The sequence below is a fragment of the Scomber scombrus genome, chromosome 1 (genome assembly GCF_963691925.1).
Source record: "Scomber scombrus chromosome 1, fScoSco1.1, whole genome shotgun sequence".
Taxonomy (NCBI): Eukaryota; Metazoa; Chordata; class Actinopteri; order Scombriformes; family Scombridae; genus Scomber; species Scomber scombrus.
Window position 1 is genome coordinate 31,836,303 of NC_084970.1, and position 23,010 is coordinate 31,859,312.

The following is a 23,010-nucleotide window of genomic DNA, read 5'->3' on the forward strand; positions in this document are numbered from 1 at the left end:
TTCATGTACTACTAGACGAGAAACACTACTAGACGAGAAACACTAACCCTAACCCTAACCCTATTTTGGAAAAAGATCAAGGAAAAGTCAGTTTGTTGTCAGTTGCCTAGCAACAGTGTTGCTATTAAACACCAATCATTGTGTGTACGTGACTTCCCGTTAGGAAATCACAACCTCACAAGTTGAACTGCATGGTGGTATCATTTGTAAAATAAATATTACTTAATGTTCTTTTAATCTTTTTTTAACTTCAGAACTACTCTTTACTACAGTTGACTGGAAGACTTATTCTGACATGAATGTCCACATTTAGACAAAGTTAGGACAGGGTAACTTGTACATTCTGCCTAGTATTTGGTTATGAAACACAGACTTTATGTCCAAGAACATAATAACTCTCAGATTCTAGTTATTTTGATAATTCTGTGCTTAACCTCAATACATCTGTTTTAAATTGTCTTAAAACTTATTTTCTCAAACATACAGATGCCCTGTTTTCATTTTCCAAACCTAAATTTAGTTCAACAATGTAACGGGTACCTAATTTACATAATAAAGTTCAGTTTTAAACCTCATCAGATCGTAATGACTGACCTTCAAGATCCATTACTGGCCTAAATTGTGGCAGGTCACTGTGGACGGTCAACACACATTATCTTATAATGTGCTGAGGTTCGGGTTTAAAATCTCTCACTGCCTTACTCAAGTTTATTGGACACGTTTTCTGGCAGGAATCTGTACAAATCTTTAACAAAGAAAATCTTTAAAAAAAAAAAAATGTCCAAGTTTACATATAGAGCACATTTAAAAACAAACAGACCGAAGTCACGTCCAAGTGATTTTATTATTATTGTACAAACTGTCTCTGGTTTAAACTAACTCTCATCTTAACTCTAAAGTCAAGACCAAACCTGAGACTGGTAAGGACCGGTCACAGTGTCCTCTCTCCACATATCTAAAACTCTTACTGGGTTTCACAAGGGCAAAAAATAAGAAAATACCCCCCTCTTTCCTTTAATCCACCGCTCTCTGCAGTTATAGCCAATCAGAAAGTAGCTGTGACCGCAGGAGCTCAGCTGATCCGAAAACAAGAGCGGAGAAGATTAGGACCCCATTCCCTCCTTCTCCGTGTGTCAATTTCTCCCTCTGTCCCTGCATCCTTCTTCTCTCTGTGCCCTCTGACCACAGGAAACCTGCAAACCCACCTCACTACTTTTTTTGTTTTTTTTTAATCCAAGACTTTCTCATTCATTTCTCACTATGTGGTTGAAATTCTTCACTCAGTTCGTCCCCCTCCCCGTCTCTTTCTTCTTGTCTTCTCTGTCTGTCTTTTGGTCTCCCAAGATTTGACCATAGTTGTTTGGACACATTAGCATAATCCTCCTTCTCTCTTTTTCATCCTCTGTTGGCCTCCTTCTCATTCCTATCCACCCCTCGATCCCCCTCGCCCAATGCTAGCTTTTTCCTCTCCTCCGCCTCCTTCCTAAATATTTACTCCCCGCTCAGCAAACGAGGCGAGCACACTTGTTCACACAGAAGAGGACATGATTACAGGCTGATTGGGGGCAGAGAAAGAGACAGAAATAAGGGGAGAGACAAAGAGCTTGTTGGTCTTGGGCCTGGCTTTACCGTCTTTATAAATCTTGTACTAGCTTGTTTGAGTAGGTTTTAAATGTGTTCTGTGTGTAAATAAATACAGCAGAGGTGATGGGTCAGGGTTAAAGGTGACCTATTATGCTAGGGTAGATTTCCATTTCTTTCTTTTTTATTATAAAGCAGCTCTTGATGTTATATAAATACTGTGCAAGTATCAAAATACTCAGCCCATGAGGAAATGCACTCAGCCCATATTCAGAAACTGTGGCTTTTAAACAAGCTGTTCAGTAAGGTTGTGATGTCTAGGGCTGGGTATCCTTTAAACAATTACAATACCAGTACCAATCCAAGCAGCCTTAAAGTGATACCGATACCAATCAGTACCATCATGTGAATCATCTAAATTATTTGATTTTTACACAAAATATGATATTTTCATTCACTCGTGTTGATTGGCTGTGAGGAAGTCCATACAAGTAGTCATATGTTCTAGCTCTGAGTGCAAAAAGGATCAATTGCAGGTGTTGTTTGATGGGAGATGTTTCAATTTTACTTGGTATCGATTTAATTTGGTCCATACCTATTAAAGATATCAAGTAAATAGAAATGACCCCTAACTTTGCATTGGAGGGGCGGCCCGGATGTCAGGAAGCAAATATGTCAGTGCACAGTCTTCCAAAGTTTGAATAACATTATCCTCAGCAGTGACTAACACTTTGTTTTGCCTACAGTCACTACAGTAAAGTACAATCTGTTATCTGTGGTTGGCCTGAAAACATTTAGCCAATCAAAAGAGAGGGGCATTAAGCAGTGCTTTTTGACCTCTTTAAAAAGTGCTATGTGGGACAGTTTAAAAAAATAAAAAATAAATTACATATATCATACATTTAAAGTAATAATGTGTCGTGAACAATTACAAGAATGCTGAAACTATTAGCCTATTCATTATTTTATCATGCTGTGATTAACTGCACAATTAGTCAATTCATCAAAATAAATGAATAGAAAAGTTTATGAGTCGATAACATTACGTTGCCCTAAATTACAATAAACATGATCAAGGTGGAGAATATTGGACGATGTGTCAGGTTTTGTTGTTGGCATGTTAGACGTGATTCGATCATTTGCCGTCAGCATAAAGTTTGATAGCTTTGGCTCTTAGCTCTTGAAGAGCAATATCCTCTTGGCAGATTGAGGTTGTGTTCGGAGCCAAACTGATACTGGATTTTTGAGGCCTATAATGATAATGATATTGACAATTGACAGATTTAAAATCCAATGTACTGACTGGCACATTTAACAGTTGAAAGAGAGACTTGTCGGTGCTCTCTGATGAACCAAACTGTGTGATGGTGAAACTGTTTCTAAGCTACAGTAAACATATCTGGGGAATTACCCGTCACCTATCAAAAATCATCACATACTAACACAATAAACTGTAATTTATGTATAATGATAACAGCTTTGCAGGTCTTGTTATTCTTCGCTCACTTGTCTTAAGAAAATATGTTGTTTCAACTTGCATTTTGTAAGTTAGCGTATTTCACGGGCTTTAGCTCAGACCAACAAGAGCATTACAAGAAAAAAACAACAAGGGTCTGTGTTAGTGGTGATGTGTTATCAGGTTGTAAATTCATTACACAACATCTAATGCGTCATAAGGCTTTACAACATTGGATCTGTTATCACTGCGGTAGTCGATTGCTTCCGTCTTTACACGTAAACAGTAGAGTTGACTGGATGCTACAGGTACACAGTGTAAGGTTTTCCACCTGGATCGTGTACTGGCACGTTTGATTGGACAACTCGGTGCATTGCCAGGTGCTTATCATTGAAATGAAGGAGTATAGTGTCTGAAGATGCCTAAACCTGCTCACTCCCCCTCCCAAAATCCACTGACCCGTTGGCCACCTAGATGCTTTTAGTCGTACGTGGTCACTTTACAAATTCTGTCTGAGCTATCCAGGGATATTAAAATGTAGTGGCAGTATATTTTTCATTACCATCATGTGAAAGCTTCTCTTTAGATCAGAGAGGTAAAAAAAAGTTTTTAGATTTGAGAAAGAGTTGACCTCTAAAAAAACTACATTTACTACAGGTTGGCAGCATTTTGGATTTGTGCCACACAACAAGGGAGAGAGACAGCAAATGTGGATGAAGCGGTGCGATTTACGTCAGTGGCAACCACAGATGAAAATACTTCATGTTTATTTTTTCATCTAAGAATCCATCACCCGCCTAAACTGCTGTGAGGATGAGTGAGTCAGGTGATTTTATTCCTTTGCCGTTCTTCATTTCTAGATCGCTCTAATTTATACAAACGCCCCTACAGTAATTCCTTCGGATTTCACGTCTGCCAGACAAAATAAACAATTTGCAGACATCACCTCAGGCTCTGAGAATTTGCGGTATGAAGTTGTCATTGTGTCTGACATTTTATAGGCTTAATAATTAATGGACTAATCTAATAAAAAATGATTGATAGTTTGTTATTTGTAGATATGTCAGCACCTTTTAACAAGGCAAACATTTACAACTCAAGGCCAGGTGAAACTATTGCTAATTAAAAAAAAAACAAAAAAACAATACTGGCAGAGTAAGAAGGAAGTCATCAAGACTTGATTGATTGATGACATTTGTTGAGCCAAAAACCATTTAGTAATAAATGAATGGTCTTTCGTTTTTGGTAACTTTTTGATTGTGTTGTTGTCAGTGAGAATGCAGGTTAAATGTTAACACTGCAGATGTCTGAAGTAGATATATGCATTCATCTAATGCCACATAACCAGACAGATAACCGCGGCTGTGTTTTCTTTGGCTGATTCAGCTTTGTGTGCCAGAGTGCATACGTGTTGTTTTCATCTTTTATTACCTGTCTGAGCTCTTCTCAAACTCTCTTATTATCTAAAATCAAAGCTCATTTGGCACGCTGTCAGTTAATTTTGTTGCCCTGCTGGTGCCCTCGAGGATGGTTGCTTTGATCCAAAGCAAAGATACCTTGACAACTGCTGGCCAGATTACCAAATAATTTTATATGAAAGTCCCTGGTTACCTGAGAACACTGATTTAGGTGGTTTTTCATCTAGTAACACCAGAAGGACAAAACTTCCACTTGCACAATAGATATTCATATTTTTTATGGTAGATTTTGACGTTTGATTTTGATGAAAGTTGCGAAGCACATTCACGGTCCATATACATTCAGATTTTTATGGCCTGTAATATATCTTCTTGTGCCACCATCAAGAGACCATGTTTTCATCTACTCTATATGTATAGACTTATGTCTGGATCACTATTGGCATCTACAAATGATTTTAAGGGGACTTTACATGTCTAACCTTGCTTAGGAACAAACAGTATTAATAATAATAATAATAATAATAGTAATAATGTGGGACTTGTGCATATTCTTTTTTTTATCCTGTCTTTTTCCTTGCCTGACTCAAGGTTGTTTCTCTAACTCTTTTGAAGTAGTTTCCACTTGTTGTCGAGTGGCCTTTTTGAAGAACTCCTTTTCATTATAATCCTCCCCTCCTATTTATACTTACAAAAATAATTATCCTTGGCCAGCAAACCGGTCAAGTAGCCCAAGTATAATCTGTATAAAGAGATGGATTACCAGCTGTAGGTGGATGCTCATAAGACAGGCGAGCAACATTAAAGAAATGATAAACTTCTCTCTTAATCATAATAGATATATAATGTCATCATTACACTGCATTAGCGTATTTCCTGTCATTCAGCCTATTAAGAAAGAAATGAGTGGGTTGTGTCTTGATGACAGTACTCGAGTGTTACTCACTTGAGTCAAGCGCTCAGCAGAGATTTGTCATGGCAACAAGCAAATGTTTCCGCATTAATCTGCCATGATGGGCAGTAAAATGTCTTGTGATGATGGTGTCATCGCAAACCTCTCACACACTGACGGATGGTCCTGCAGTTAATTCAGCATAATTACTGTACTTAAGTACATTTTTTAGGTACTTGGACATTATTTGAGTATTTGTGTTTTATTCTACTTTATACTTCAAACTCTTCTACATTTCAGAGGGAAATAGGGAGCACTTTTTACTTACTGGATTCTTTTCAGGGTAAGATATAACATAAAGAAATGATAAAATATGAAGCCTCATTATATATTTAACTATCCAAACTTTAAAATGAGCTCCACTGTGAGTACTACAACATTACTGCATCAGCACTGATATTAAAATGATGTTGAATATTTAATAATAACGCTACTTTTGGTTACATAATTATATTTTGCTGCTAATGCTTTTGTGCATTGGAACATTTTTAAAGTCTGACTAATAACAATAATCAGGTTCTGTGCAAAAATGTATTTAAAAGTTTATCCAAAGCTAAGATGAAGAGTTAGCTGGCCAAAGTCCCTCTTTTTGTTACTATACTTCCACCACAGCTCAACAGGGAAACACTGTAGGAAACACAAAGAGGGAATTTGATGCTAAAACGACTGTAAATGTGATATCCATCCACTTGATATGACTAACTCAGACTGCTGGAGCCTCATATAAACTTCAGATAAATGAGATAAACTTTGAAATGCCTTTTTTGCTCCAAATGACTATGATTTACAGTCATATATTTAAGATTGATGTCAGCCTTAGAAAGTCGGTGTACCTGATTGTGCAGTGGGTTTTGGTTTCGATGGGTTTATAAATGCCGAGTAGCGTTGCGGCCTGGGCGAGGCAGGAGGTCTATTTACTGTAGAGGTGGAGGAGGACGGGAGAAAAGCCCATCACACAGGCCGCCGCCGGACACTCTGCCAAGAAAAACTTTGCTGGCAGCGGCACTGCGCTCTGACGGACTGAAATATGCGCTGGCTAGCGACCAGAGCTGTCTAGAATCAGATAAGCCGCCTCTGTCGTGATCGGCTGTGAGAGGAAAATAAAGAGCGAGTAAAGGAGGAGAGCCTGAGATGGATGAAAGGGACAGAGGGGATTAGTTTGGGTTTTGGAGTGGTGTTGGGGCAGGACATGGGAAATACTTTTACATTGATAAAAATAATTCATTTGAAGGTTTTATAAACTATTAAAATATCAGAAAAATGTAACTTTAGCATGTTATGATGGGGTTTGACCTGCTGTGTGCCCTTTTTTTGGCTTGCAATGAACTTGAGCTTTTCTACTTACATAATGCTACCTATTACATTCAAATCTTCAAATGTTGTTGTCTGTTTTGGCCACCTGTTTTGGTCTATTAAATTGTCTTAAATACTGCAGATGTGGCCTTTTAGAGCTTTCAGGAAAAGAAATAAAGACAAAGAATTGAGATGCAGAGGACACGTACGAGAAGCAGAGAGAGAAAGAAAAGTGGACACCAGAGAGCAACAGGAAAAAATGTTTAGAGCTGTAGAGGAGAATCTTGACATGCAAGAACATGAATAATTTGGGCTCAGAATGTAAGAGGTATCAAAAAAAAAATTGAAGGAGTGAGAGACAGTTAGGGGAGTTTTCTGCCTGTCAGTTTAGTTATGACTCATTCTGCTTTTATTCACTTTAACACTCAAAATCAGATTTATGGTTGCAAACACCAGAGTTTAATAGTCGTCTCCGAACTTGTTGAATATGTCTGTACAAATGCACCAGCTGATGAATGACACACACACACACACACACACACACACACACACACACACACACACACACACACACACACACACACACACACACACACACACACACACACACACACACACACACACACACACTTCTTCTACTTATCTCTAACGTTACTCCTGGTGATGCAGTCATGATCTGAAAGGCTGCAAGAAAAATGCACAGTGACTAATAATCACCTCATAGTTTTGTCTGAAGAACTATAAAATACAACTTAAGTTTGAATCCATAAAAAAACAGAACTTTTTTGTGAGACATTGTTATTCTAATGTGACAGCTTGTTTTTGAAAAGGGGGATTTGGCAAAGCAACTTTTGATATATTAAAATATATAATAAAAAAGAGAAAGCAGCAACTGCATGGAACAACTTATGTGCAGGAAGGATGTCTCTGTCAAACACATCCTGTTAAAAGGCATTGAGCTTAACTTTAGTGTTTATGCACACAAGTTGTTGCTGTTCATTCTTGGCAGTTTGCTCCTTTTGCCTTTCATGAGTTTAAAAAATGCACTTATTTGTGACACATGTTTTTCAGTCTCTGGCAGCAACATCAAGGTGCCCTTTTCCCCCCACACAGTTTGCCCTCAAACTGCTGCAGTGAAGCTCCTCTGTAGTTTGTCACACAGGTGTATGTGTGTGTGTGTGTGTGTGTGTGTGTGTGTGTGTGTGTGTGTGTGTGTGTGTGTGTGTGTGTGTGTGTGTGTGTGTGTGTGTGTGTGTGTGTGTGTGTGTGTGTGTGTGTGTGTGTGTGTGTGTGTGTGTGTGTGTTTGTCTGGCTGCTTAATATCAAACGTGGAGCCAAAATAATTTTTTTAAAAAGGACACAAATCTCCAGGTTTCCACGGTGAGTAGCTGTTTCCAATAGAGATGACAGTAATCGGGAGGTGAAACGACCTGTTTTGGACTGAAAGAGAAAACCTTTATTAAAGGCTCCTCTGATGAAATATTCTCCTTAGACGTGCAGACTCCTCTATCACTCTCCGGGGTGCACATCTGTTTTTCAGTCAGACAGAGTGCCCTCTCTTTCTCTCTTTCTCTCATCTGTCCATCCCTTCATCCGTTGAGTCGGTGTGATAAGCGGTGTTTAGGCAGATATATTGGTCCCATTAGAGCCACTTGATTCTGCTGCTCTACAGTAAAAGGGAGGCCATTAACTGTGCTGCTCAAGGCCACTTAAAGACACACACATACATCTTCTTAAAGACATGGCACACACACACACAAACACACACGCTAATGCAAACCAGCGTGTGCAAGTCAGACATACACATTCTCGCTTAGATACAGTCAGTAATCACGCAAAAATTAGATGTGGCTCATTATTTTCTTCATTATCTGTGGAAAGAAGCAAAGGATTTATCAGAGTTTACATTGCATATTAAAAACACACAAAAAATGTGATTAAAAATATCAAACATCACTGAGTAAACTCTGTGTAGTTATTCTGGCATTTAATCAGCAGCTCATGTATTTTTTCACCCCCCCCCCTTTTTTTTTTTTGCTCCGCTAGTTATCAGTCGCTTCTTTTGCAGCAGTGCATCGAATTTGAGCTGGTTAAGACAAATCTGAGGTGAAAATCCGTTTTTTATAGTTATAAGATATTTTTTAAATAATACATCTGTACAAAAAAAAAAAAGAAAAAAGAGAGCTTTAAACCTCAACCGACTCTCACACACATGTAATACAGAGCTCACTGAAGAGTCTTGAGTACATTTCGTAAGTACCACGATAAGATAAGTAATGATTAATGAGTAACGAGTATTACATCTGTTGATTATTGTCAGTATTTAGTCTGTTAAATGTAAGAAATAAAAAAAAACTCCCATCACAAGTTACCGGCAGACTTGAAGCGTTGTCCTCGGATAGCTCGCTTTCATGTGAACCAGACAAAAGCAAACTCATCCTAACATTTCATATTTGTACTCCCTGAACGAAGGAAAAAGATAAATTCACTTATCTGAATCATCATTTACTTTTCTGTCAGCTGAATGATGAGTTGAGAAATCTTCTTGGCAATAAACAGTTTAACAGGCAGTGATGGGAAAAAAAAAGAAGCTGGACTGTTTTCTTTTCTCTGTGTGTTTATGTGTGTGTGTGTGAGAGAAAATGAATGAGACACAGAGGATGATGATGATGGGAATGGCAGGTGTGTGTGTGTTTGTGTTTGTGTGAGAATGACCTGTGGAATGCAAGTGGGAATTCTGTAGCGCGGATGAGAAAAGCCCGTCGGTGAAGGTCAGAGTGTGTGTGTTTGTGTGTGTTTGTGTGTGTGTGTGTGAAATCAACAGCACTCAGGAGGATAAATGGTAAATGTTTTGGCGGAAATATTTTGGAAAGGCGTTGCAGCGTGACTGACACAAACATTGTGTGTGTGTGTTTGCATTTTTGTGTCACCTGGAAGGTTCAGTCTGGTTTGTGAATGAAGTCAAACAAGTCTTTCTATTTTTGTTTTATCAAGATTTAAAGCAAAAAAGTCAGAAACATATGATCCATATGTTTCCATCGTCAACTGTTATGCGATTATACTCCAGAGGATGTTGACAACATTATATAATTAATGAAGCGCCGCAGGAGCAGAAAGCAATGTGCTGTGCATCTGTTCTCAGTAGCTTGTGAAATTTAACACCATCTTTAATGCAGTTTTTTTTTTCTTTTTTTTTGCTGTGGCATAATTCTCACAGTGCTCTTACTTTTTTATTGACTTGGAAAAATACTTACGTCATCAATATTGTCGTCAACATAAGCAGATTAAGCACACATGTTCCCCCCCTATTCTTTTGAAGTGGAGAAAGCATATTGGGAATCACTGGAATGAGGAAAGTGGAGGTCAAGTGAAAAACATAAGGAAACGATTCCTAGAATGCAACAAACAACAAAGCAGCGGACGAAAGTTAAGGTTAGGAGGGCTCTTGTGAGTGTGTTAATTAATGTGTGTGTGTGTGTGTGCGTGTGTGTGCGTGTGCGTGTGTGTGCGTGTCAGCCTCAGAGGAATGCAGCGGTGGCAAGCAGGGCAACGCTGAGCTGAGCAGAATCTGTGTGATAAGAGAGATCAAAGCGCCCAGAGACCTCATCAACCTTCCTAGCATGCTCCCCTACTGATCCACCTGATACCAGTAACAAGCTCCACCTATCATCTGTGTGTGTGTGTGTGTGTGTGTGTGTGTTTGTGTGTGTGTGTGTGTGTGTGTGTGTGTGTGTGTGTGTGAGTGAGTGAGTGAGTGAGTTAGAGAGGTATTTATTTGCATACATTTTGCATCTCTCCCAATTTGTGTGCCTACACAATTCTGCACTGTGTGTGTTTATTTAGCGTTTGTGATGCGTTCACAACGTACGCGTGTGTGTGCGCGTGTGCTTGCGCGTGTGTGTGTATGTTAACATTGCACTCTCTTCCTCTTCAGATAAGCTGAATTATTTATTGAAATGTTGAGGAGCAGCATTTTTCCTCCATTGTTGGTTGAGACCATAAATTTGCTGACAGCTGGTCAGAGACGCATCCAAAATGCATCAAACTGCTTCAGCTGACAAAAAAAAGAGGTATCCAGACAGCGTGCAGGTGTCAGGATCCTCCAGACGTACTCTCACAATGTTTCACTAATGGTTCGGTGGGAATTCTTCATCCTGTTCAGTTCCAGCTGATTGCAGCAGTTCTTGGAAATATTGAACCCAAATCTTATTTAGTTAAAGCTCAGCTTTGTGTTTCGCATTGCAAATCACGTCCACAGAGAGGAAACTATGAAGGCTAGGCTCAGTGGGAAACAACAAACAGTGATTTGAATTACTGCTTTGTGTTACCAACAGTCTGAAAGTCAAATATTTTCAATTTACTGTCACAGAAGAGTAAAACAGACACACAAAAGCAAATATTTGTGTTTTGGATGGTTAAAACAGATTTTGTTTGCTTTAAAAAAAACAACTAAAATGAAGACTAAATTAATCAATTAACCAAATTGTTGCAGTTACAGTTTATTTTGAAAATATCTAGAGCTTCAGTGATTAGTCGACTAATTGATTAGTTGGTTAAGTTAATTGCCAACTACTTTGATTATTGATTCATTATTTTGAGTTATTTTTTAAGAAGAAATGTTCAAATTCTCTGATTCCAGCTTCTCAAATGTGAGTATTTTCTGGTTTCTTTAGTCTTCGGTGATAATAAACTGAAACTGGAGAAAAAAATTGAGGACGTCACCGTAATCAATTAACCTGACTAAACACTTTCCTCCGCTTGGTCAATGTTTCAGGACCACTAATGTTATTTCTCAGCAAAGTCTTCATGATATGAGAGCTGGAATCATTTTGACAAATATGCCCTGATATCCAAAAAATGCATTATCGGCTTAGGCAGAAAAAACACTGATGATCTACGGTACGTTATCAGAACATCAAATCCTGAAGCAATACATTTGTGCATCATGAAAAGATCACTTGTATTTTATTGTTTCTTGCTTTAATAATTCACATTTTTGTTAATACCTTGGAATTATTCCCTTCTTTGTTGAAGGAAATGTTACATAACTCAATGAACTTGAGTTAAAGACTTTTATTTGTCATCTCAAAGTTAAAAATGAAAAATAAAAAGGTGATTCTTTGGCAGCAGAAGCAAACCTTAAATCTTTTTTTTATGCACCAAATTGGAATGAACTGAAGTCAGTGGATGCCCAAAGGGAAACAAATAAAAAAAAATAAACGATGGTATGATTTAGATCATTCATAGCAGTAATCTATTATATATGCAAATTGAACCAAATCACCAGTGTAGTCATGTAATTTAGACAGAAAGAAGAGTTCATGTGAAGGTGAGAACAATACGCAGAGAGGGAGCGAGATCTGTTTGCTATTACATATGCCTCTCTCTCTTTCTTACTCTCTCTCTCTCTTTCTCTCTCTCTGTCTCTCTCTCTTTCTCACTGTCTCTCTCTCTCTCTCTCTCTCTCTCTATTCTCTCTGAATGATGTTAGACCCATACAGGGATAAATGTGGGTCAGTGGGCTTCGCTTCTCTTGGAGCCCAGCACCACACCCCGACACACACTCACTTAATTCACTCACTGTGAGCCCTGACTCGTCCGCCTGTCTGCCTCCATGCTTAACTCGCAGCGTGACGTCATACATTTTTCATAAAGTCTGCGTAACCGAGTCAATATTTCATATCTGGTATTGACAGGCGGGGCCGTGAGTCCACTCCGAAGACTTTTGCTGCTCCCTCTCCTCCCTTCCCTCCTCCTCCGCCTCTCCATCTCTCCCTGGCCTGTAATTAAATTAGCTCTGTCTGCAGATGACAAAGGGCCAGTCATTCGGGCTCTGCTTAGATAGCAAGTAGCTGCACTTAGAGCGGATATGAAGTTAAGCAGGAATGCGCTGAGCTGAGTAGAGCTCCCTGCTGCTCTCTGGGTCTCAGGGTAAAAAGGTAGGACAGAAGAGGATGTGAGGGTCCAGATCGGGCTCAGGCTCTGGATGAGCTGGGACCAGGCGGAGAATAAACCCTCATGAATTTTAGCTGTGGTCATCATACAGTACTGCAGCCAGCAGCCAAGCAGGAGGGATGACTGTAAAACGGGTTAAAGCTTCATTGTGTGGATGCAGTGGATTGAAGTCATCCCTTGTTTACTCTACTCGCTTTTATCACGCTTTATTTATTTATTTATTAATCAGGCACAAAACACATTAATTGACACAATTAAGGCAAAAATGGAGCCAAAAGGATAATAAAGTAATGTATCAAAGGTAAAGGTTACATAGTGGATTTTTACAGATATATTATACCATTTTTTCCCCAATGATTATAATTTTTCCTCTAAAAGCTTATTTTATTCAATTGCAGTTGTGTGTATTAATATATTGTCACTATCATATAATGTTAAATTCGACACTGTAGGTTTGAATTAATCCGAATATGTGTCAGAACTCCAACAAGAAATTGAGAAAGAACGTATTTGCATTCTAAAATCCTTCTTATCTTATGCAGAAATAAAGAATAACTTGCAGGTGTATAATGCGCTTTGAGATTATAACCCTTGATCACTCAGACCTTCATTGTATAAATGACATGAATGACACTTTTCCTCCGCTTGGTCAATGTTTCAGGACCACAAATGTTATTTCTCAGCAAAGTCTTCATGATATTAGAGCTGGAATCATTTTGACAAATTTGCTCTGATATCCAAAAAATGCATTATCGGCTTAGGCAGAAAAAACACTGATGATCTACGGTACGTTATCAGAACATCAAATCCTGAAGCAAAACATTTGTGCATCATGAAAAGATCACTTGCATATTATTCTTTCTTGCTTTAATAATTCATTTATGAATACTGACATAAAAGGTTGAAAAGAAGCAGAAATGGTAACAGGAAAACTCATTAACTGCAAACTCTCCTCTGCTGCCCCGTTTCCTTTCTTCTACCAGCTTCACAGTTTGTTTACTTGTTTGTTTGCTCGTGCTGACGGACTTGTTGTCTCGGCTTATTTGTTTGCAGTGCTCCCCACCTGCTCGCCGCTGGACTTCCACTGCGACAACGGCAAATGCATCCGACGCTCCTGGGTGTGTGACGGAGACAACGACTGCGAGGACGACTCGGATGAACAGGACTGTCGTAAGTACACTTCCTGTCTCTCTCTGTCAACACAAACACACAAACAGTCAGCAGCGCTTTCATCGATATGCGCATACGTTATGACGCGCGCACACACACACACCCACACACACACACAAACACACACACACACACACACACACACAGCACACACTCGACCTGCTCTGTCAGACTGAGAAGGATGATTTATTAAAGTGGACAGATGTTCGAGGCAGCCGTGTGCAATGATGTGTTGGTTTTGAGTTTTGCCTGACTGTCGTGCACGAACACGCGCGTACACACACACACACACACACATATATACATACACACACAAACACATACACACTTACCAGAGGTCAGCACCGCCACAGTTACCACACAAGGCATTTTCTGAACTTTGCCCTTGGTTTTTCTACTCCTAGTTTGATTTGTGGAGTTGTGTGTGTGTGTGTGTGTGTGTGTGTGTGTGTCTTTGTGTGTGTGCGCGTGTGTGTGTGTGTGTGTGTGTGTGTGTGTGTGTGTGTGTGTGTGTGTGTGTGTGTGTGTGTGTGTGTGTGTGTGTGTGTGTGTGTGTGTGTGTGTGTGTGTGTGTGTGTGGAACCCAAAATACCTCTCAGCTGCCTGCAAAGCGGAACGCAAGCTACAGTGAGTGAAGTAAGGAGTCTATTTCTGCCGGGGTATTTATGCATCTATGAATTGCTGCCTGGTATGTGTGTGTGTGTGTGTGTGTGTGTGTATGTTTGTGTGTATATGTTTGTGTGTACTCTTGTACTTCTATGTTTGTGTGGACAAATGTAAGTTTATGATCTTGGCGGTGAGAAACACTTTTAATGTAACAACATTTTTTGTCTGCTCTCCGCCCCTTCAAGGGCTGTTTGAAACCTAAACTTAACTTTGTTTTTGCATTAAAGGGGCGCTCCGCCTGTTTTACACATAAAATTCAGTTGACTTGTCATGACTATTCAGATGAAAATGGGTGTGTATGGCCGTGGCTGCCATCTGATCTCACCTCAAGGCCTCAAATTTCTTTTAGACATGTGATCACTGCTGACTAACTTAACATTCACTAGATTTCCATCCATTAATTCTGCCTGTGGCTTCAAACTCACAACTTTCTTGTGGTGAGCAGACAGTGATAACCACTACTGTCCCTTCACCAAGTGAGCTCAACTTAGTAAAATAAGAAGCATTGGAGCAAGAGAGTGTAAATATGACCTAAAACAAACATTTTAAAGACTGTACTGTAAACTTGTACATTGCAGCTCTGCTTGATACTTAAAAAAATAAAACCACTTTTCCAAAAGTTATCTCCATTTCAAAGTAAGTGACTCAGATAGTCGTGACTTAATCAGAATGAACACTTTTGGACTGCTGGAACCACGACTGTAAGCTGTTTCGTGGCTGTAGAGAGAGCTTTGCACCGCCTGAGAAAATAATCCCTGATGATGCCAATGGGGTTATCTTGGTTTGGGTTTTAGTCTTCATATTTATAACGGACAGCCTGCCTACCAAAGTGGTGATGTAGAGTTTGAAAGACATGGGTTTTTACCGGGCAGAGAGGCTCTAGTGAATATATGCTTTTTGGTTTTTTTGCACTTTAGGGAAAGTTTAGGATGCAGTGTTTTTGGAGCGTGACCCAAGGAAGGGACTAAAACACACCATGGGCTCTGCTGCTTCAATTTTAACTTTACTTTTTTTAACATGTGTCTTCTGAATCACTCATTTTTATGAATTTGTAGCAATGTCCCTTTTAAGGTCAGAAATAGGATTAGGTTAAGATTTGGGGTTAAGAGGGCTGGGTCAAGGAGAAAGTCCTCACAAGCGTAGAAGTACAAATGTGTGTGTGTGTGTGTGTGTGTGTGTGTGTGTGTGTGTGTGTGTGTGTGTGTGTGTGTGTGTGTGTGTGTGTGATGTTCCATCAGTCTGTGTGTAATTAGTGGTCAAATCCTGTGAAGGCATCGTCCGCTTTTAGCCTCTAATGACTCAGAAGGCTTCATGTGTCCAGCCTGATCCGTGCGGATGGACACAGGATGCGGGCCAGTCGCTCCATCGCACTGTCAGTATCAGTACGGTGATGCAGTTTAATCACACTTAACACTGTTCACAGGGGGACAGAAATAGTTACAGTGAGTGATGTTTTCCTGATGGAAACAACACATGGCAGAAAGAAGGAGGCAATGTCCTTTAACTTTTATCTACAGATCAGTGCAGCGTGTTGTTTCCCTTCCAACATTAGAGTCACATAAAGAGCTTGATTGCAAATGATTTTCCACAAGCATCAAGACTTTAATCAAGAAGATGACTATTGATAACACATAGTTGTACCATTAGATTTGTTGGAAAAGACTCTGATCTTTCAAACAATCTGTAGACAAATGAGCATTTTGCACACATACACATATTTACATTTTACAGACATTAGATCTTATTTAAAATACCTGTACTAGATATGTCAGAAGTGCTGGACAAAGGACTCTTTAGAGTCATTATCCTTTTCTTGACTTCCATTAATAGTATGTAGTAGAGAGGCAACATTTTTGGGGACAAATAAGTGACATGACGTAGAAAGTATGATGTAGAAAGGTTCCAGGTCAGACTCCAAAGGGAGATAGTTTCATACTCATGTTAGCTCCAAGGCTACTGTGATCCCTGACAATGACCCTCAAACATTTTGACCTGTTGAGGGCGCCAGATAAAAATTCAGAGGATATCAAAAGTAAGAGTTATCCTCTGGTGACCATGAATGTTTGTACCAAACTTTATTGTAATCCATCCAGTGTTGTCAAGCTATTCTGGGCTAAAGTGTTGGATCGACAGACGTATTGATGTTACCATGACACTAGTTTGCCCATAAATTAGAATATGACTACTTAAAATGATCTACAATGTTAATGGTTAATAGTGGCATCTGTGGGCTTTAGTTTGACAATAATAAGTTGGCGAAGCAGCTTCAGGCTCTCACAGTATATATACACTATTGTTGGCAGTGATTGCTCTCTATAATAGCTCCTCCTTATAGTCTGAGACCTCATGTAGCTTGTGTTTACAGCAGGTACAGGTTAGCTCTTTCTCTTCTCAGTGTTTTTTTTCCTTATCTGTTCGTTATCCTGTGATGTGTGTTGACCCACATACTGTATCAGAAGCCAGACATTGAATCACTTCCTGATGGGGGGGTCTGTCTGCTGCGAGCCGGCCATTAATTTTTCATCTTCTTGCAGAGTAAATTTCCCTCCCTCCTTGCCTTCCCTCACCCCCCTAACTACTTATTATTTCATGCTTCTTTTCTTTCTCTTCAGTTTTTTTTTAACGCCGGTCTGTCTTTCACCTCCCAACACTTTTATTTTGTGTGTGTGTGTGTGTGTGTGTGTGTGTGTGTGTGTGTGTGTGTGTGTGTGTGTGTGTGTGTGTGTGTGTGTGTGTGTGTGTGTGTGTGTGTGTGTGTGTGTGTGTGTGTGTGTGTGTGTGTGTGTGTGTGTGTCTCGCCGTGAAACAGTGGTTTTATTTCATTATTTAGAGACAGGGAGACAATCCTCCATGCTCGGCTGGAACTGAAGCAGTTGTCAAGTTTTCAGACAAACACAGACTCAGGTGTGTCTCGGTGTGTGTGTGTGTGTGTGTGTGTGTGTGTGTGTGTGTGTGTGTGTGTGTGTGTGTTTGAACATGAGATATTCAGAACTCCTGAAGTTTAAAAGATATTTCACATAAAAGAAAGAAAAAAAAACACACACACACACCACACACACACACACACATGCAGGAAAGCCTGGTAATGACTCCATTTGCCCTTTGCCCTTTGACGTTTGGCTGCTGTGTGAATGATGAGCATCTTGAGGGCTTGTTGACCTTCGACCTCTCTCTGTTTACCTCGCTGATGGGCGGGGAGACATAGAATGAGAGAAAGAGAGAGGGGGAGGAGGAGAATCAATTATTTTCCAACAAGTTGAATAATAGATTGAATGAGTGAATTTGTCGATAGTGCAAAGAAAATTAAATTTTCATTTGGACCAGCCGGTGAGCTTTTGTGGTTTTCAGCTTTTTTGGGGAGGGCGTTCTGGCTGAGGGGAAGGTCAGCTGCGGTTAATCAGTTGAGAGCGGAGCCTGACAGATAATGAGCCGATATGAGCTTATCACACATTTATCATATCGTCATATACTTTATGTTGGCTGATAACGAGAAATGCCAGAGATATATTCGAGGTCATGTAGAAATGAGAACACTGTTTTTAAGGATCCACATGAAAACTGTAATTGTTTAAAAACAAGCATATGCAATTAAGTGTTATCAGATCATTTTTAACTCTCAAATATTAATACTAGCATCAGCCTCAAAAATCCAGTCTCTGTTGGTCTTAAGTCCACACGAAACAAAGATTTTGGATGTTAGCTTAAAGGGTCATTACACTCAAATTGTAATGACCCAACAAACAAACAAACAGAAACCTATTCAAAGATAGTAGATAGTTTCTGTTTACATGCTGGGATTTCGGGATATCACCTTTTTGATATCTGTGTTTCCACTCCAACACATGGAGATGAATCGTTTCTCTCTCACTGTATTAAAACATGTCAATAAAAAATCTCAGCAGCAGCATTTCGCTCCAGGAGCAGTTTCTCAGTTACTGGAGATAATTCACAGACCTCTCTGTCAACAGTTTGTTATGGGACTATTTATTCAGTACAAAGTAGTAGCTGAGATAACTGTGGGCTGTGTGACTTATCACAGTTGTATCCACCTCCATTGATTTGTGCAGGTGCAGAAATCTCAGAGACGGATATCTGACAAAAATTTGGCATATAAAACTACAACTATCTGAAAATATGTTTCCCTGTTATTTGGATAAACTGACCCTTTATGAACACTGCAACCCTAAAGTCTGAGTCTGTATCAAGAAACATCTTTTTTATTTTGAATGAACATCTGCTGCCAATGTGCAAATACAGGAATAGGGTTAGGATTAAAAATGGTAAATGGAAAACACAATCTATTATTGGGCATAGACATTATAAACATACCCAACAAATAAGAATATCAGCTGCGTTCTTAACTTTAATATAAAAAGCTTTTTTATTTTTTTTAAATGTACTCATCTAAAAATATAACATTAGCATCTTTAAATGATCTGCTATGCTTGTTAACAATCATGTCACTCATATCTCCGGTAGTTTTGACTCTTGCTGCCAAGCTGCAACACACCTCGAAAAGAGATGAAAAATCTAGCTGAAATGAAGGAAAGCTTCATCTTCTTCTTCGTCCCTCCCTCCACTCTGAGGACATCTCTCTGCTTCTGTCTGTCCTTATCTCTCTCTGTTTGTCTCAGCTGTCTAACACTCTCATACAGAAGTGATAAATTATAGATTACCTCCCGCCTGGGTCCATCCATCATTGGATCTCTTTGACAAACCTGTTTACTCGGCCCCAGGCGGGCATGGCTGGGATTTGCCATTGATTTGCGGTGGTAAGATTTGAAGGCAGTGTTTTGAAAATCCATTCGGTCTTTTATGATTAAAGAAGTAAGGTGGAAGAGTTGTTTGGATAAGTGAAAGAGTTGGACACTGAAACAGTCAATGTTGTGGTGCTAAAAGGTCGGTGGAGGGAGTGACTACTGTCTCACTGCATCGTCAGGGCTGTTGTTATGAAAAGACAGATGTGTCTTTTATCTCCAGACTCAAGGTTAACTGACTTTTTTCTTATTTACAGCAGCCAGGATTTCCAATAAAGACATAAAACAGGCTGCTATATGTCAGGTTTTGTATATTACAGTCTGAAATCAAGCTGCTTTAAATTTAAAGCAACTTTGGATTTGTTTATTCAGTTTACTGAAAATTACTCTTGAGCAGAAAAGCTTGGACCTTTTTAAGTAGCAAGTTACACATGTCAACAAACATTATTCTGTATAGTAGGGCTGTTCTGAGTCAGGGCTGATATATTGCATATTTTAATGGACCATTACTAGCTAAAATAAACCCGATCAAATGTCTTTCCTTTCTTTATTAAGATCATTGACATCATCAACAGGTGAAATCTTCCCTATTAAAATGATCAGCTGATTGTGTCACTTCAATTTCAAGAGTTGCAATCACCCAGTTGAACTTTCATGTATATGATATTGATAATTAAAGTTTATTAACGTAATAGTTTTGAACCAGCACCTGAAAGTGTGTTAAAATGCATGAAGGATAAGGTGTGCCTGAGTTAGCAGACTACACCTGTTATTCCAGATATGTATTTAATTAACATTTAAATAAGTCTTTAAGCAATGTTTCTCACAGCATTTTGAGAGACTATGGTGGTTGGACCTTAGTCTGACCCTCTAGGGGGCCCAGGAGGGCACATTTTTAAGTCAAATGCATCATTCTGGTGCACTCTGAGAGCAAAATTAAAAGGTTATATCTATAAAAAAAAACAACCAATTGTGCTCTAAACAATGTTGTGCTTTAGTATTTTAACTGCTGGTTGTATATGTATGAATGGTGATGACATAACAACAAGTCACACCCACAAAACATGGGAAAGATATTTTACCAGTTCTTAAAAGACCAATGTCCATATTTCAGCTCTGAAACAAAGAGAGTTCAACTAGTTCATTAGGACAGAGTAGCTCTGGTGCAGGATGAGATGGTTTGCTTCATGTTTTGGAGTGTGTACAGACATGTTTGGCTCACTATGAAACTTGGCACAAATGAGACTGTGGTGGGCCGCCACAGTCTATATAATTAAAGGGAAACACTGCTTTAAGTATTGGATCAGACTTACTATCAGCAGATAACCGATGGAAAAGCATCAGGACCAAAGAAAACATGATCGGGCCATTGCTGCTGCATAGTTAAAACATGGTGGACTAAAATGTGCAAAGGGGAAAAGGTGTTCTCCCTTTTCATGTTTTGTGCAGCAGATTTTGATGTCACAGAGCCCCAGAGTCAAGTAATGGTAGGATGTCCAAACTTTGTGTGAGCAGATAGAGAATATTTATATTTCCAACATGTTCCAGACAAAATATGACTAAATACCACATTTTGATTTTAATCTTCATGCTCAACCCCTTCAAGGGTTGGTATTCTGCCTGCCCCCTGCTCTCCTACTTTTTTGTTTATACAAGAATTATAGCCCAATCAATACCATGTTTTGAGACTAATACTGATAGATCATTTAGAATAATATAAAAAAAGATATATAGGCCAGTATTTGTAACACAAATCTTTAAAGCTTTTTTTTTTTGTCAAGGATCCATCCAATTTGTTATTAAAGAGTTGTGACAACATGATGTACAGACGTAGGGTATTTTTAAATTGATGGATTAAGTTCTTCTAACCGACGTCTACTTGTGAGGCCAACAGGGAAATGATTGAAAGAGACGCAGTGCTTGTTGCCACATTTTGGTTAAAAATATGGAAATTTGAAACACACTCAGGATGAGGACTATGCTTCTCTTTTGGTTTTTAGGAGTTTATGTTCTATTTAAATCCCTTTTTCCACCATGAGTACTTGTGACTATTGGCATCAGTTGTAACTAACATGAATTCAGGCTGACCGCAGCCCTCTGCGCTGTCTGAGGAACAGAACTACAAACTTTTTACAGCCACCTTCTGAGTTGTTTTGTGGTTTTATGTCTCTTACTCGTCATGGAAGAGTGCTATATAAATACAATCATTGTTATCAGAGCAAATGTTTTCACTCTGATCCGTCTTCTTCGCAGCGATGGCAGCCACACACACACACACACACACACACACAGATGCTCATGATGGGTTTTTTTTAGCTTTCCTCTTCACTGTGTTGCAGCGATAGTTGATCGGGGTGTGTTTTGCGCTGAGGTCGACCCAAAGGATATTCTGTCATTGAGTCTTTGAGCTCTGGCCTGCAGCCTTGGGAAGGTTCAGCCTGTTGCTCTGAGCCTGACATGAAAGGCCACATTCTCCCTGGTGTTAGTACAGCTGTAGATATAATGTCAGCAGAGCTCAAGGACAGCTGCCTCTTATCACATTCTTATACAGTGTCTGCCTTTTTTTTTTGCTTTTGTTGTATCCTTATTATCTGTCCTCTGAAACCTATCTTTTCATATTTTTCTCTCCAGCTCCCAGGGAGTGCGAGGAGGACGAGTTCCACTGCCAAAACGGCTACTGTATCCGCAGCCTCTGGCACTGTGACGGAGACAACGATTGTGGGGATAACAGTGATGAGCAGTGTGGTGGGTACACACACACACACACACACACACACACACACACACACACACACACACCAGCATGCAAGCAGTAGACATTTAAACTGTGATGTAATATACATATGTTTATTCCCTTTCTCCTGTCAGACATGCGTAAATGTTCAGACAAGGAGTTTCGCTGCACAGATGGCAGCTGTATCGCTGAGCACTGGTATTGTGACGGAGACACGGACTGTAAAGATGGATCAGATGAGGAAAACTGCCGTAAGTTACTCTGTATGTGTGTGTTTTAAAGAAAGAAAGAAAGAAAGAAAGAAAGAAAGAAAGAAAGAAAGAAAGAGACTCGGTTTTGGGCCTTCATCCACAATAGGTCAATATTATTCTACCACCAAAGCATATATATATATATATATATATATTATTAAAACACTTTACATAGTGGATACAATCGTCTCAGCAGCTAAAACTTTCCAAAAACTGTTAAGTTTCAGTCATAGATGTTGTGTAGAAAGTTTAGAGGCCAAATTTCAGACACCTCCAGCTCTCTCTGTTGTCACCTATTTCAGTCAGTATGGTGATCACACAGTCCAGATGTTGAAATATCGTTTCAGTATTTATGTTGTCAGACACCTGCATTACATAATAGTCTGGACTCAATATCTTTCTCCACAAATGAGTGTAAACAGGTAACATTTACATGTCATTCTTGATCAGATTATTAATAATTGTGCAGCATAAAAAGACTCAACACACCTGATCTTTTTGAATGGCAACAAAAACACATTGATTACCCCCTCAAAAAAGAAAGGAAAAAAGATAAAGTGAAAGTGCGGTGTGTGTCTCTATGGAACCATCTTCAGCTAAGAATAGACAAAAGCTAAAAGTGATATTATATAATTGGGCCATTTCAGAAAATTAATTGGCTACAGTTGTCGGCCTTTAAAAGTCATTTAAATGAGAAACCTGATTCCCAGAATTGATGTAATTTAGAGAAACGTGACCAGAAGTTTTGCTGGTCATGTAGGCAGTAAATGGATTTTC

General features: G+C 39.2%; 1 protein-coding gene across 2 annotated transcripts in view; it reads left to right on the plus strand.

Moving 5' to 3' along the window:
• Positions 1-23,010, plus strand: part of lrp4 (low density lipoprotein receptor-related protein 4) — a 122,243-nt gene that overhangs the window by 64,596 nt on the left and 34,637 nt on the right. For both annotated transcript variants that reach the window (XM_062433959.1, XM_062434655.1), the window contains exons 3-5: positions 13,709-13,825; positions 21,880-21,993; positions 22,117-22,233. In XM_062433959.1, coding sequence (XP_062289943.1) covers positions 13,709-13,825; positions 21,880-21,993; positions 22,117-22,233 — 348 coding nt within the window. The remainder of the gene's footprint in view (positions 1-13,708; positions 13,826-21,879; positions 21,994-22,116; positions 22,234-23,010) is intronic.